This window comes from Theobroma cacao, chromosome 4 (genome assembly GCF_053813885.1).
Source record: "Theobroma cacao isolate CCN51 chromosome 4, ASM5381388v1, whole genome shotgun sequence".
Classification (NCBI taxonomy): Eukaryota; Viridiplantae; Streptophyta; class Magnoliopsida; order Malvales; family Malvaceae; genus Theobroma; species Theobroma cacao.
In genome coordinates, this window is record NC_142642.1 from 34,932,506 (window position 1) to 34,945,257 (window position 12,752).

Sequence of the window (12,752 nt, forward strand, 5' to 3'; positions counted from 1 at the left end):
TCTGGACTCCATAAACAAGTCAAGGTTGCTGTTGTTGTTGAAGGTAATGGGTGGAATTGGTTTAAGACTAGATCAAGGGCCATATCGGTTATTATTGCAGCTGTTGATAGTATTATTACTCCTAATCCTCTGCAGGCAGACACTATTCTTTGGCTTCCTACAGGCTCTAGCAAGCCACGTGGCTGACACATGGGAGTTTCTTAGGCACAAACAATCTAAGGTGGGATGGCACAAGTTACTTTGGTTTCCTTTATATATCCCCAAGGATACTGGCTAGGTTGCATTGGACAAACTCCCCACTCTGTCAAGATTGAAGCATTGGGGAATTCCTTTGCAAAATATAAACTGTTTTCTCTGTGGAAGTGATGAAGATTGTAGGAATCATATCTTCTTTACTTGTAAGGAAATATGGAGTGCTATTTAATTGCAGAAATCACAAGTCTATAGAGCAGCCAGTGATTGGGACTTTGACTTCAATGGGCAATTTCAACACTCAAGGGGCAAGTCATTCGCAGTTCAGATTTTAAAAGTGTATTGATTTGCTCATATTTTTACTGTTTAGAAGGAACCCAATAGCAGAAAATACGGAGGATTAGTTCTGTCACTTGGCTGGTATCTCAACTTTCTGAAGTGATCAAGCAAAGATTATGTATGCAGCCAGATTAGACCTTGTTTCTTTTTCAGCAAATTCTTCTTTATGTCTTGAGTGGGGAATTAATTGGTTTCCTTTATGTAATGATTATGTTCATTTTCTTTTATCTTAGTTGTTGTTAAACAGCAAGATTATACCTTTATTATAACAGGATGTTCCTATTCTGAAAGAAGCAAATATTTGTAGATCAGTGCACAGATTTTGTGACTTTCTGCTGTGGATGTAGATGAAGTTCACAATGTGGGCACAAAGGCAAAGGAAGCAGCAAGTCAGCAACTAAAAACCACAGTGTTAGAGGACCAAAAATCCCCGAGGTTATAAAATTTTAATGGATTGGACCCTGGTCAGGATTGTCTTCCCTTCAAAATCAGCCTGAGCCGCCACCCCACCAAGCATCAACTTCCTGAAATTAACTCAAACATTCTTCCAACCCAACACATATTCAACATTTGTTTTTAGAACTCAAAAAGATTCTTTATACACATATACTTATAGAACATTCTTTATTTGTTTTAAATCTTGATTATGCAGCTGTACCTAATCAAACAACTAATCTTTGGCTTTGTAATGTTATTGACATGATATTTTATGTTCGAAAGGTCTTTTCTGCAGAACGATAGTTTGCTTTCTAAGCAACTTTTATTTAAAGAATTATTAGTGTCAAATCATCCTGGAGTCCAAAAGCAAGCAACAACACCAGATACAAAGTCAACAATTTAGTGCAATTCACAGCCAATGTCACAAAAAAACACCCACAAATGCAACCACCATCTTTTTAGCGAACCAATATCTCATGATTAACAGAGTTGGGAGTAGGAAAAGGAGTTTTTGGTGCATAATCAAACTATAGATTTGGACAAACTCCCCAACATATTGTCAGAAACTTGGTATCAAATGTCTGCCAAGTTAGAGTTCACATGAAATAATAGAGTGCTATAAAAGAACCAACTAGCATGAGTAAGAGGTTCTCAAATTGAACCAAGCAACCACAAACACACTTTGAGTGTTTCTTTTTTTAACACTTTTAAAGGCTGACATAAGGTTTCTCTGTTTTTCTACTTTTTGAGTGAATTTATGTCCTTGGCATGCACAACCTAGGACTCCTTTTCAGGCCCCCCTGCCCTACGGTGGGCTATATGCTCATTGAGCTCATGGTTGACAAAAAGGCTTTAACTGATACAAATTAAAATGTTAAACTCTTGATACAATCACAAGTCTAGGCACAAAATTGATATCCTTTTCCATCATATATAGCTTGCCGCCTAGAATGGAGCTTTTGAGATAAGGTTTACCCAAGTAACAACCCAACATAAAATGAAAATTGCAAACAAGCTTCAAGACCAGAATACATGAAAACAAAGCAAATAACTTGAGCAAGATAAATTCTACATAAAATTTATGTACAATCGTGTGTTAGTAACTTAGTATGATTAATATGGCTGAAAGACAGTTGGGCATTTGATTTTCGATAAAATGCTAAATTAGCATTGAAAGTACTCTCTTTTGAGCAATGCTAAACCAGTCGCCATCTATAATATAGACAAAGATAAAACCAAAAACCTAACCAAAAGGCTATTCATATTTGTATGCGTGGAGGAAATAGGGAAGTTATTTATTGTTCTCTGGAAGATTCATCCCTTTGCCTGCGCATTCGAGCTCCCCATGACATGTTTCCTCTGGCATCCCTATTCATGCTTCTTCTCTTCAGCTCTGATAGCTGAGATTGCCAACGATTTTTCCACTCACTCCGCTCTTCCAGTTCCTGGTAGCAAATGGAATGTATGAATTTTAGGTAAACCAAACTGTTTCTCTCAACACATCAGTAAATATTAACAAAAGCATGAATGTGTAAACAAAATATTCCTATTTGACAGCCCCAAAACAAACAATCATCCTCTTAGGTCAAACCTTTAGAGGCAAAAAACTAAAGCGACATGCAACTTTCATGAAAAAAAAAAGAAAACAGCCCAAAAGTAGAAGAAATATCATAATAAAAACTAAAATTGCTCCAACTCTAAAGATCAGTCAAATATTAGGGTGCAAAACAATTAAGGGATCGGACAAAATCGAATGATTTCGTTATTATCATTACTAAAAAAAAACCAGCCAAATCCTTTTTGCAAAGGAAAGCAATAAACAAGTTCTTTTTTTACCCTAATAAACAACCATAGGCAATTTGATGGATACGAGAGGTGACCAGGTTTGAGCCCAACAATTAAAGCCTACAAGGGTTGGTTACCATGGACTGCTAAGAAGTTGTATCGAAGTGAATGACATGTTTGAACATGATGAATCGAGAAACAATGAAGAAAATAACATACCAAAACTAAGAAGGATGACTAGTTAGACACTGTCATCCTTGCAAAAGAAAGAAGCATATCAAGAGCCAGTTTCACCGAATTAAATGGCATATGAAAATTCCAGATTAAAAGTTTTACCTATCAATGTAAAAAAGCTAAAGGAGAAGAGTTAATTGCTTATTCCCTATAAGCCTGGACACCATACAAAATATTAATCAATATGTATCCAACTCTAACCGACAGCATAGCTACTCCTACTTGTCTTAGATTCCAAGATGTAACATGAAAAGACTAAAGACCATAACAAATCACGGAAGATGAAATACTCTGTCTAGCCTTTCATATCCTTGAAGCTTAGCATATAGTACGGTTCTTTTTTTCTTCTTCTTTTATTATTATTTTAATAAGAACAACCTTTCCCTCATGTAAACCAAACCGCTAGCGATGGAAGCCAAGGAAGTTTATCTACTTCAATGAACTTAACCAACACAAAAAGGATGAGAACAGGAATAGATTTGACCTTCCGTATCAGTTTTTGACCCTAGCTTCTTCATCAATCAAAACAAACTAAACTTCCACCAAATCCCAACTGGTACAAAACTTAGAGAACTTTCCCAACACCAAAATCATCAATCCAAAAGGTTAACTTACCTCCTCTACGTAATCAAAGACTTACTGAATTTCCATATGTACAAAAAATTTCCCCGAGAACAAAAAATTCAAGCCCGCAACAATCAATAAGCTAATTTAATAACTTAAATAAAAGTAACCCAGATACCCAGTACTCCCAAAAACACCAACCAAACTTTCCCAAAAAAGGAAGCTAAAATCAATCGAAAGAATTAAACATTAAAAAGAAAGGCAGAATACCTCATCGTATTGGTAACGTCGTCTAGCAGAGAAAGCAAGATGAATCCCCAAAGCCAAGTCGCGATCATACGACGCCCTCCTCCTCGGATCCGACAAAGTCTCATAAGCCTCCTGGACTCGTATAAACCGCTGGGTGTACTCCTCCACCCGATCCGGCGGCGACACGTCCGGGTGGTACTTCCTCGCCAGCTGCTTATACGCCTGCTTTATCTCCGGTAAAGTACCCGTCTCGGGTATCCCCAGCAACTCATAGAAACTCACCTCCTTCCTCGCTTCATTGATCCTCGCCTTGATTTTCAACGACCCGAATTGGACCCGGGTGGGGTCGACAGGTCTCCGTAACCGGATGAAGGACGTGTCGGGGACAAAGAAGCGGGCGTCGGTTCCCGGAATCGCCGCTAATCCGCAACCGCAACGCATCTTAATAATTCTGAAAACGCTCTTTTCCGTTAATTACGACTAATTTTTATTCATCCCTTTTTTTGTACATAGTATATTGTTTTTGCTTGAGAAATGTTTGCAAAATGAAACAGCAACTTATAAGCAACACGGCGAGGGATCTTTGTTCTGTGGAGAGGGGAGGAAAGAAGGCTGGGATGGGAAAGATATTTGTGGAAGGGGAGAGGGGAAAACCATAGGACAAAGGTTTGGTGGGATTGAGGATAAGTGTCCATTCCAACTTTACTTTAGAAGGTTGTTTTGGGTTTTTTACTCATGGATTCGTATTTTGCCTTTTCTGTTTTTTTTTTTTTAAATGGAATGCACTACTTTAATAACCAGAAAAAAATGTTGAAAAATAGAAAACACTGGTAATAATTATGATTGCTAAATTTAGTATTGTTCTCATCATTTTTATTTTTCCTCGTCTTGTTCCAAAAAACGTATATACACATTTTGGGTGATAATTTATTATTTTTTGAAATATTTTTATCTTAATTATTTCTCTCACTTGATGTAATACTAATTTTTCGTAATTTATTGCATATTAAGTAAAGTAAGATGTACCATCAGAGTCAAATTCTCTCCATCATTTAAAAAAGAAAATATAAATCAGACTCAAAAAGTTGCACTTATAGTTGACAAACTTGTGGCCCGTGGGGTGTGGGATGAGCACCCAGATTTGCGGCCATGAATGCGCCTCTTCCACGAGAAAAACATAACAGGGACCGTATCATTCATAAATTTAACATAAAAGATAGAGATTATTCAAGTACATTTGTTGGGATACCCAGAATTATTTCCGAATCATGACAAAGAATCCAACGTATATTTTAACAAGTCCAGTACACGGTTTCGCTTCTGCATCGTTTTCAACACTGTTTAGTTTCTGACAACAGCTGGCTGAGCCCAGATGACAGCAGATATAATCTGGACTCTAGCCTAATCACGTTGTTTGCACTCTGCACGGTCTATCACGAGTTGTTGATTAATTTAAGTTTCGTACAATGTAGATCCTACCTAATACAGTGACTCAAATGCTTGACAATCATGGTTCATGCTCCTTCCGTGCAAAATGTAGACAAAAAGGGGTTGGATAGAGAGGACAGCCACCATCTCAATTTTTCAATTTAGTTAACAACAAAGTTATTGATTGATTTTGTCCTCATTTCATGATGATTTTAACAATTTCTTACCATTACCATCCTAAAAATGTGACAATTATATTTTATGAATATACTACGTGGTTGAAAGTAACTTCAATGGAGACACAATGACAAAGTCGATAATAAAAATAAAAATAAAATAAAATAAAATCCTCCTTTGATTTGTTTATAGTAAAATAAAAAATAAATAGGGTCATAGGCAGAGACTGAGGGTGATGTATTTCAAAAAAAAAAAATCGTGACTCGTGGTTCTATTTTGAATTAGATGGCGACAGGCAATATTTAGAACTACAGTTTGACATCAAAATGTAATCAATCAGCTCATCGCATATTTCCCTAACCAGTCAATCCTTGCTTGCACCCACCATCGTAAGATGACGCCCAAGATGGAGCAAAAAATAAGAGAAAAACAGAACAACTACAGATATGGGGGAAGCGAGTGAGAGATCGATGGGGTGGGATTGGTGTTGGTAGGGGATTTTAGTAAGTTCTGTAAAATGCAAGAACATTTTTACATCTGCTTCACGCCACTCAACATTTCCAGAGAGTTTGAGACCAGGGCTGAGCTCTTATACCACCATATCCATGCCTCGTCCTAAAAAGAAACTGAAAGAAAGAGAAAAAAAAAAAGGGGGAGGGGGGAGGGGGGAGGGGGGGGGGGGGGGGGGGCAGAAGTATTCAAAGACCTGGAAAAAGACGGGGAGAAGAAACAGAGGATGGGAGAGGGGGAAAAAAAGCGAGTGAGTTCTAGACGCCAACATCACAGTTCTACTTGAGTGCAAAAGCATATGCAAACAACAAGCAGCAACAAGTGCATCCACTGTTTAAACTATACATACTATGAACTGCCTATGAGGCTATGATTAATACAACAATTCACTCTCGACTCCAAGGCTCCAACTTTGCCCCTCTGAAAATAAAAAATAATGTTTCATCTTAATTCTAAAATAGGATACCGAAAAAATGGTTAGATGATGTTTTCCATGATCGAAACATGCAACAAACCAGAATGTAAAGGTTTCCAGTTGCTTCTATCAATCAACAGAATTTTTGGCAATCAAGCAGAATTAGAGTTAACACAGCCAAAGGATTAATATCTAGGACACAAATTCAAGCAAATCTAACTTGACTTACTATCATAAAGAACTCAGCCAATCAGTGTCATGGAAAATTACCTGTGAAAAACCATGAAACTAAGGTAAGTGATCAACCAATCTGCTATGAGGCTCAAATTGAGACGCTATTCATCCCAGCAGGATCTGATTACGCTGGACCTTAAAGTAGCTTTGGCCAACAACTTTCCTTGGAAAGGAGGAAAAACAAGCAGGAAAAAAAAAAAGAAAAAAAAATATGGGGCAGGTGAAAAAGATGGGATATGAGTAAAGAACAGGTTTGTAATAGAATGGAAAAAGATAAAAATATTGCAGACAGCAGCAGAGAAATGCATTCACTCCTTACTTTTATTAATCAACACTAAGGAAATTTCAAAAATGTTAATAGAAATTTTATAGCATAAGCTCTCTGTCACAAAGTGACTGCATACCTTCACATAGATCAAGTAAAAATCAACCCTGCAAACTGATCACTGACAGCTCCAACAGGAACACCATGTATATAACCTGCATGAGTTTGGGATATAACAGGCTGTCCAGACCATTAACGGCAAATAAAAATGGAACCTATGATCAAGCACATCAATCCAAGGCCAAGGGTTGTAGGCATCAAGATTGCTCGAAGACAAAGGTGACTGTGGAAGAAAAAAAAGGCCAGTAACAAAAATAGCAGATCACAGACCAACTCAGTAAAAGGTGCATTGGGAAACAGGCCAACAGTAAGTCCTAACTTCTCAATATTGAGCATTTTTATTTTCTAAATCAACTGTTTGCAGGACCTAAGACGTCACATAGATGCAAGCTTGCTAGTACATACACAAGCATAACTAATTTTATACAGAGGGAAAGAGAATAAAACTAAACAAGGATGCAAACTTTCAAATAAACACTTAATAAATTCACAATTCAGCAATAGAGATAATGGTCCAACATACATATATAGCAGTAAATGAAGCTTGCTACAAACATTGCATGGTTGATTGCAGATGAAAGCAGAACACTGCTTGAAATACTTTATCCATTGTAAATGTCAGCTCAGAGACTTCAATTCCAATTTGTTCCACATGCCTGCAAAAGATAAAAGAGCACAAAGGGCATACATTTATGAAGAACCAACAAATGGCTGAAAAATCCAAGCACCAAAAGAAACACTAAGCAATCTCCTAAGTGAACTGCCGATCCTTTAGGAGCCAAAAGCTCATTAAACTCTATATAAATTGTTCATATCTGAACAAGCTTGAATTGAACCAAGCCTAAATTGGAGAGTCAGAAGTCAGACAGCTTGAAGTAACTTTGACTGCAGAAATCACAGGCCCCAAGGTCCAGCTCCACAACTAAAGCCCACAGCTCAGTTCTGCTGAGGAGAAATGGAATGATTTTCAGATCCTGCAAAGGACAACATAAACAAGTTACTATTAGTCACCAACACTACAACTCCATTAGTGTTATTTCATTTTTGGTGAGTTCGTGACATTACCATTACTGTTGAGCTGATGCTTACTACTTGATCCTTCAAGTTTGCTTAGTTCATCTGCATCCAATCTGTTATTTGGTGAGAGTCCTTCATCACAGCTAAACTGTAGTAAATATTTGCCCTTCAATTCCTGATCATCATTCACTGAAACTTTAGAGTCATAATCCTCCTCCTTTGAAGCCAATATTCCATCATTCCCTGTAATTTTTAAATCATTCACAGTGGAAGTAAGCAGCCCATTATCATATCCAGTCTTGCCTAATTTTTTGCCAAAATGAGGTGAATTTTTATTCCCATCATCCAAATAATACCTACCTTCTACTGACTTTGACCTAGAGCGCCTTCTGCGTCTTGAATCATTGTCTTCAGAACTTCTCGGAGAAGATCTACTTCCTCTAGGATGCCTACATTCGGCAGATGATAAATGCTTTCTATCATGACGTTTTGATCTTTCATCTATTTTATCACTGGAACGATGCTTGACTTCAGTAGACTTTGATCTGGAGAGCCTTCGATGTTTTATTTTATTTCCACCCGAATTTCTGGGGAACAGCCTGCTTTCTCTGTGATGCTTGCCCTCAGCAGATCTTGACCTGGATCGCCTTCTATCCCTATGCTTAGACTTCTTATCTCTGCTTCTATCACTCCTCTCCTTGGTGTAATGCCTACCTTCAGCCGACCCTGACCGGGAACGCCTTCTATCACTATGTCTCGATTCATCTTTCTTCATTTCATCAATTTTACTGTTGGAGCGAACCTTGCGTTCAACAGAAACTGACCTGGACCGCCTTCTGTGTTTTAATTTGTTTTCATCTGAACTTGCAGAAGACCTGCTTCTTCCTCGATGCTCACCTTCTGAAGATAATGACCTGGAACGCCTTCTGCTGCGGTGCTTTGATTTTTCACCCTGGATTTGATCCCTTTTCTTATCAGAATCAACAGATTTTGACCTAGAGCGTTTTCTGTATTTCAATTTTCTTTCATCATCATTCTTTGGGGATGACCTACTTCTCCTATGATGCCTTGGTGACCTTGAATCAGGATGAGATGACTTCCTCGCCCTTGGTGAACTTTCTCTGCTATTTTTTGGGGAGTCTGAATCAACAGGAGGTGATTTTCTTGTTTGAGGACTAATACTCCTACTCCTATTTCTCCTTGAAACAGATGAACGACGATCACGTGATCTATCCAGATCTCGTCTCCTACTCCTGTCAATGTCATCCCTATCTCTATATGACCGCCGTTCACTATCATACCTTGAACGATGATGAGATCTCACAGGTGATTTGGACCTACGGTCTCGTTGGAAACGAAGAGAAGGTGAATAAGAGCGAGACCTCCTTCTTCGTCTATAACTGATCGGTGATCTTGACTTGGACCTTGACCTTCGCCGATAATTAATTGGTGATCTAGACTTTGATCTTGATCTTCTCTGATAACTAAGGGGTGATTTTGACTTGGACCTTGACCTTGCACGAGAAGTGGATGGTGACCTGTCAGCAGGAGTAATGAATTAGCAGAACTCTCGATTTTTTTATAAGGAAATTTGAAGTCTATGATACATAACGGAAAACTTTGATCTCCTTTGGTTCTCAATACGTAAAAATATCATCTGGAAAGACAAAATCATGATTTGACCACACGGGAGAACCATTACAAATACATACCAGATACAATGTTCAGCTCATAATTAAAGCGCACGTCATAAACATTATTCATTTAAAAGAAATGCTGCAGTCTATCCTATCCCCATAAACCTAAAAGACAAAACATAGATGTTCTGCATATCATACCAAATAGTGAAACTCTGCTTGCAAACCATATGTAGCTTAATAATAGCAGCTGTTAGGAGAAAATAGAGGAGAACACAAGTAACTCTTTTCATTAACAAGACAGAAGCAGAAGCCTCAATAAAAAATAAAGCCTTAAGAAACAATACACATATGAAAGAAAATAAACTTGTCCTGATGAGGAGACATACCTAGATTTACTTTTAGTTTCCTTCTCTTCAGTAACAAGTCCATCAGCTTTTAGCTTCTTACTTATCTCTGCAGCTCTTGCTGCGGCTAGCTCTGTTGCAGACTTCATGCTTGCAGCTCGGTTAGCTGCCTGCTGAGCAGTCAATGTCTGTTGCATAAGCAAAGCCTGTTGGAATTGCATCTGTTGCATGGCAACAGCTTGCTGCATCATCATAGGCAAAGATGATGAAGCCAATGATGAAACAGCTGGTTTCTGGGGAAGCGATTTAGCCATCTCCACATTTAATGGTCGACCTCCAATATCCATATTGTTCAATGCCAAAGCAGCTGTTGCTTCCTCAGGTTTTGAGTACTCTATGTAAGCAAAATGCTTTGAATCAGTGATTGTACACTCAACAACTGTACCACAGAAGCTAAAAAGCTGCTTCAATTGCTCTGCTGTGAGAAGTGGGCTAAGATTGCTAACTTGTAGGGTTTTTTTCAACGCATCAGCCTTCCCAGCTTTGTCAGGAGAATCTGACAGGAAGCAGACAACTATTAGCTTGTGCCCTTGACTAAAAAGGAAATTAAAACAAGATAAATAGAACTTTGAAAATAAATTAAAGAAAAAAAGACAAGGAAAACAAGATAGTTTAAAAAGTACCAGATGAATCTTTGGTTGACTGAGCTTGTGCTTGCACCTGAGCTGCATGAGCTTGAAGGGCCTGAGCAGCAACAATAGCCTGAGCTGCAGCCATTGCAGCTGCAGAAGGTGCCATAGGAACCTGACTGAGAGTTCCCATGCTGGTTGTTGCAGCCAAGGCAGTCATCAGCAAATTGTGGGGAGGGTGGTTCAATTTGCAATCAGTTTTAGCACAACGACCATTGAGGTATTCTCGACAAACTTCCCCAAGAGATGCCCCCATTCCCGGCAAAATAGCACCACCTGAAGCACCAGAAACAATGCCTGGGATCATTCCCAATAAGCCAGGGAAAGCTCCAGAAACAGAACCTGTGTAGTTTGGCATGTTGGGCATGGTTTGGTTGACTAGATTTGGATATGTGGATGCAGGAGCCACCCCTAGTAGTCCTCCAGTAGAAGTACCTGCATGACAAAAAATTCAATATCTATACCACAAGCCCTACAGCCTACAGCCAAGAACCATGCCTAAAAGTGAAGCCAAATGTACAAACAATAAGCAAGAACAGAAATTGAACAGCAATTTAGATTGGCAGTGAAGCAAAACTATGAAAAGGTCAATTACATTGAGAACTCTTATTCCAAATAACGAGCCTTCTTCACATTGCACACTCAATTTGAACATTAAAAAGTTCACATTTTATCCACAACAATCAATTAGGGTCACCAAAGGTACAAAATTTTGCATGACAAGAAAATATGCAGTTAAAACTTGAATAGACACATCTTTAACAATGTTACCTGCACTGAAGAACACCGGGAAAGGGCTACCCATGATGGGTTTTCCATTGCACTCAATATTCACCATATAGTTCCCTCTCTTAGGCACCACATAAGTCACAGTGTAAGTCCCATCTCCCATATCCTTCACAATCCCTTCTTGTTCTGAACCCCCAACGCCCACACCAGGCGAAACCTTCACCTTAATCTGAGCACCCCCACTCTGTACTTTCCTCCCATCAGCATCCTTCGTTACCACCATAAACGTGGAGGCTGCACAGGCAGTGCCACCCGCTATTCCAGGCCCCGCTGCCATGCACTTGGCAGGATCCACAGGACCAATTGGCTTGTTCACCAAGTCACTGGTGTCCTCAGACTCACTATCGGATGAAGCTGCCGCCACATCCTTGTTACGGTTCTTATCAACATCCTTGAATGTGGCTTCGAAAGCTGCTTTAGCAGCAGCAGCTTTTTCGGCCTCACTTTTCAGCTTGGCCTCCTCGGCTTGCTTCATCCATATAGGCTTTGAGGCAGTCGAGTTTCGATCCGCCATCTATTAAATACACCTAAATTTCTAGAAAAATTAGCAATAATCCAAATGCCAAAAATCAATAGAACAAAAATCTAAATTAATTTCAATTATTGAAAAACAATCCAATAAACCCTAGCTAAAATTCCAAAACTAAAAACTGTTTGAAGAAAAAAACTTACAGAATTAATTAAGGAAAACCTCAAATTCGAAGCTAAGGGAAAATGAAAAGAAGGCTAGGCATTAAAATTTTGAGATTTTACTTTTCATAATTAGATAAATTTTTTGGGTCCGTTTGGACATTGGTTGGTTACCGAGAAAATGAAGGAACAGAAAAGAATTTTTTTTTTTGTTTTGGTTTAAATATTTTATGTAATTACTACGTCGAAAAAGAAAGGGAAAGAGCGTTACCTGTTAATTGGTATCCGACGGCGAAGATGGGTGCATAGGGTAAGAAGACTTGGGAGAGGACGTATTTGAGGCGGGGTGGGGGTAAAACCGGGATTTGTGCACAAAATTTTAAATAAACAAAAAATTTTAATGTATAGAGGAAATTTCAAAATAAAAAAAAATTGAAACTATATCTTTTTTCTAATATAAATTTGAAGACCTCGAAATATATTTTTTAAATAAGAGAGACCTCAAAATATCAGTAGTTAAAATTTGAAGGTTTTGCTTTGTAAAATGAATAATACGAAAAATATATAAAATTGTTGGAGAAAAAGAAATAAAAAATATGATATTTATTTTTTAAAAAATTAATAAAATATTTTTTATTTTTATTATATTTAATTAAATTTTTATATTTTTATTTTAAATCAAATAAATTTTTA

At 38.0% G+C, this 12,752-nt stretch overlaps 2 protein-coding genes and 1 pseudogene across 5 annotated transcripts; all 3 read right to left on the bottom strand.

Moving 5' to 3' along the window:
* Window positions 1–1,998: 1,998 nt before the first annotated feature.
* LOC18602656 (chaperone protein dnaJ 20, chloroplastic-like) lies at window positions 1,999–4,384 on the bottom strand. The gene is made up of 2 exons (XM_007034177.3): window positions 3,823–4,384; window positions 1,999–2,414 (listed from the first exon to the last, which is right to left on the bottom strand). The coding sequence occupies exons 1-2, from the start codon at window positions 4,240–4,242 to the stop codon at window positions 2,265–2,267; spliced, it is 570 nt and encodes a 189-aa protein (XP_007034239.1). The 5' UTR covers window positions 4,243–4,384; the 3' UTR covers window positions 1,999–2,264.
* A 1,238-nt stretch (window positions 4,385–5,622) lies between these two features.
* LOC148763339 (uncharacterized) lies at window positions 5,623–7,763 on the bottom strand (annotated as a pseudogene). The gene is made up of 7 exons (XR_016025942.1): window positions 7,746–7,763; window positions 7,488–7,689; window positions 6,970–7,055; window positions 6,602–6,728; window positions 6,266–6,336; window positions 6,086–6,112; window positions 5,623–6,055 (listed from the first exon to the last, which is right to left on the bottom strand). The product of XR_016025942.1 is annotated as an uncharacterized LOC148763339 (transcript).
* Window positions 7,593–12,426, bottom strand: LOC18602657 (RNA recognition motif (RRM)-containing protein). Of its 3 annotated transcripts, XM_018119794.2 has the most exons (7): window positions 12,331–12,426; window positions 11,412–11,956; window positions 10,635–11,075; window positions 9,994–10,507; window positions 8,328–9,505; window positions 8,016–8,210; window positions 7,593–7,924 (listed from the first exon to the last, which is right to left on the bottom strand). In XM_018119794.2, the coding sequence occupies exons 2-7, from the start codon at window positions 11,941–11,943 to the stop codon at window positions 7,887–7,889; spliced, it is 2,898 nt and encodes a 965-aa protein (XP_017975283.1). In that variant the 5' UTR covers window positions 11,944–11,956; window positions 12,331–12,426; the 3' UTR covers window positions 7,593–7,886. The 3 variants fall into 3 exon arrangements, with proteins under 3 accessions (XP_017975283.1, XP_088661555.1, XP_088661554.1); XM_088805429.1 differs by having other exon boundaries at window positions 8,016–9,505; XM_088805428.1 differs by lacking the exon at window positions 12,331–12,426 and adding an exon at window positions 12,102–12,256 and having other exon boundaries at window positions 8,016–9,505.
* Between the last annotated feature and the right edge of the window lie 326 nt (window positions 12,427–12,752).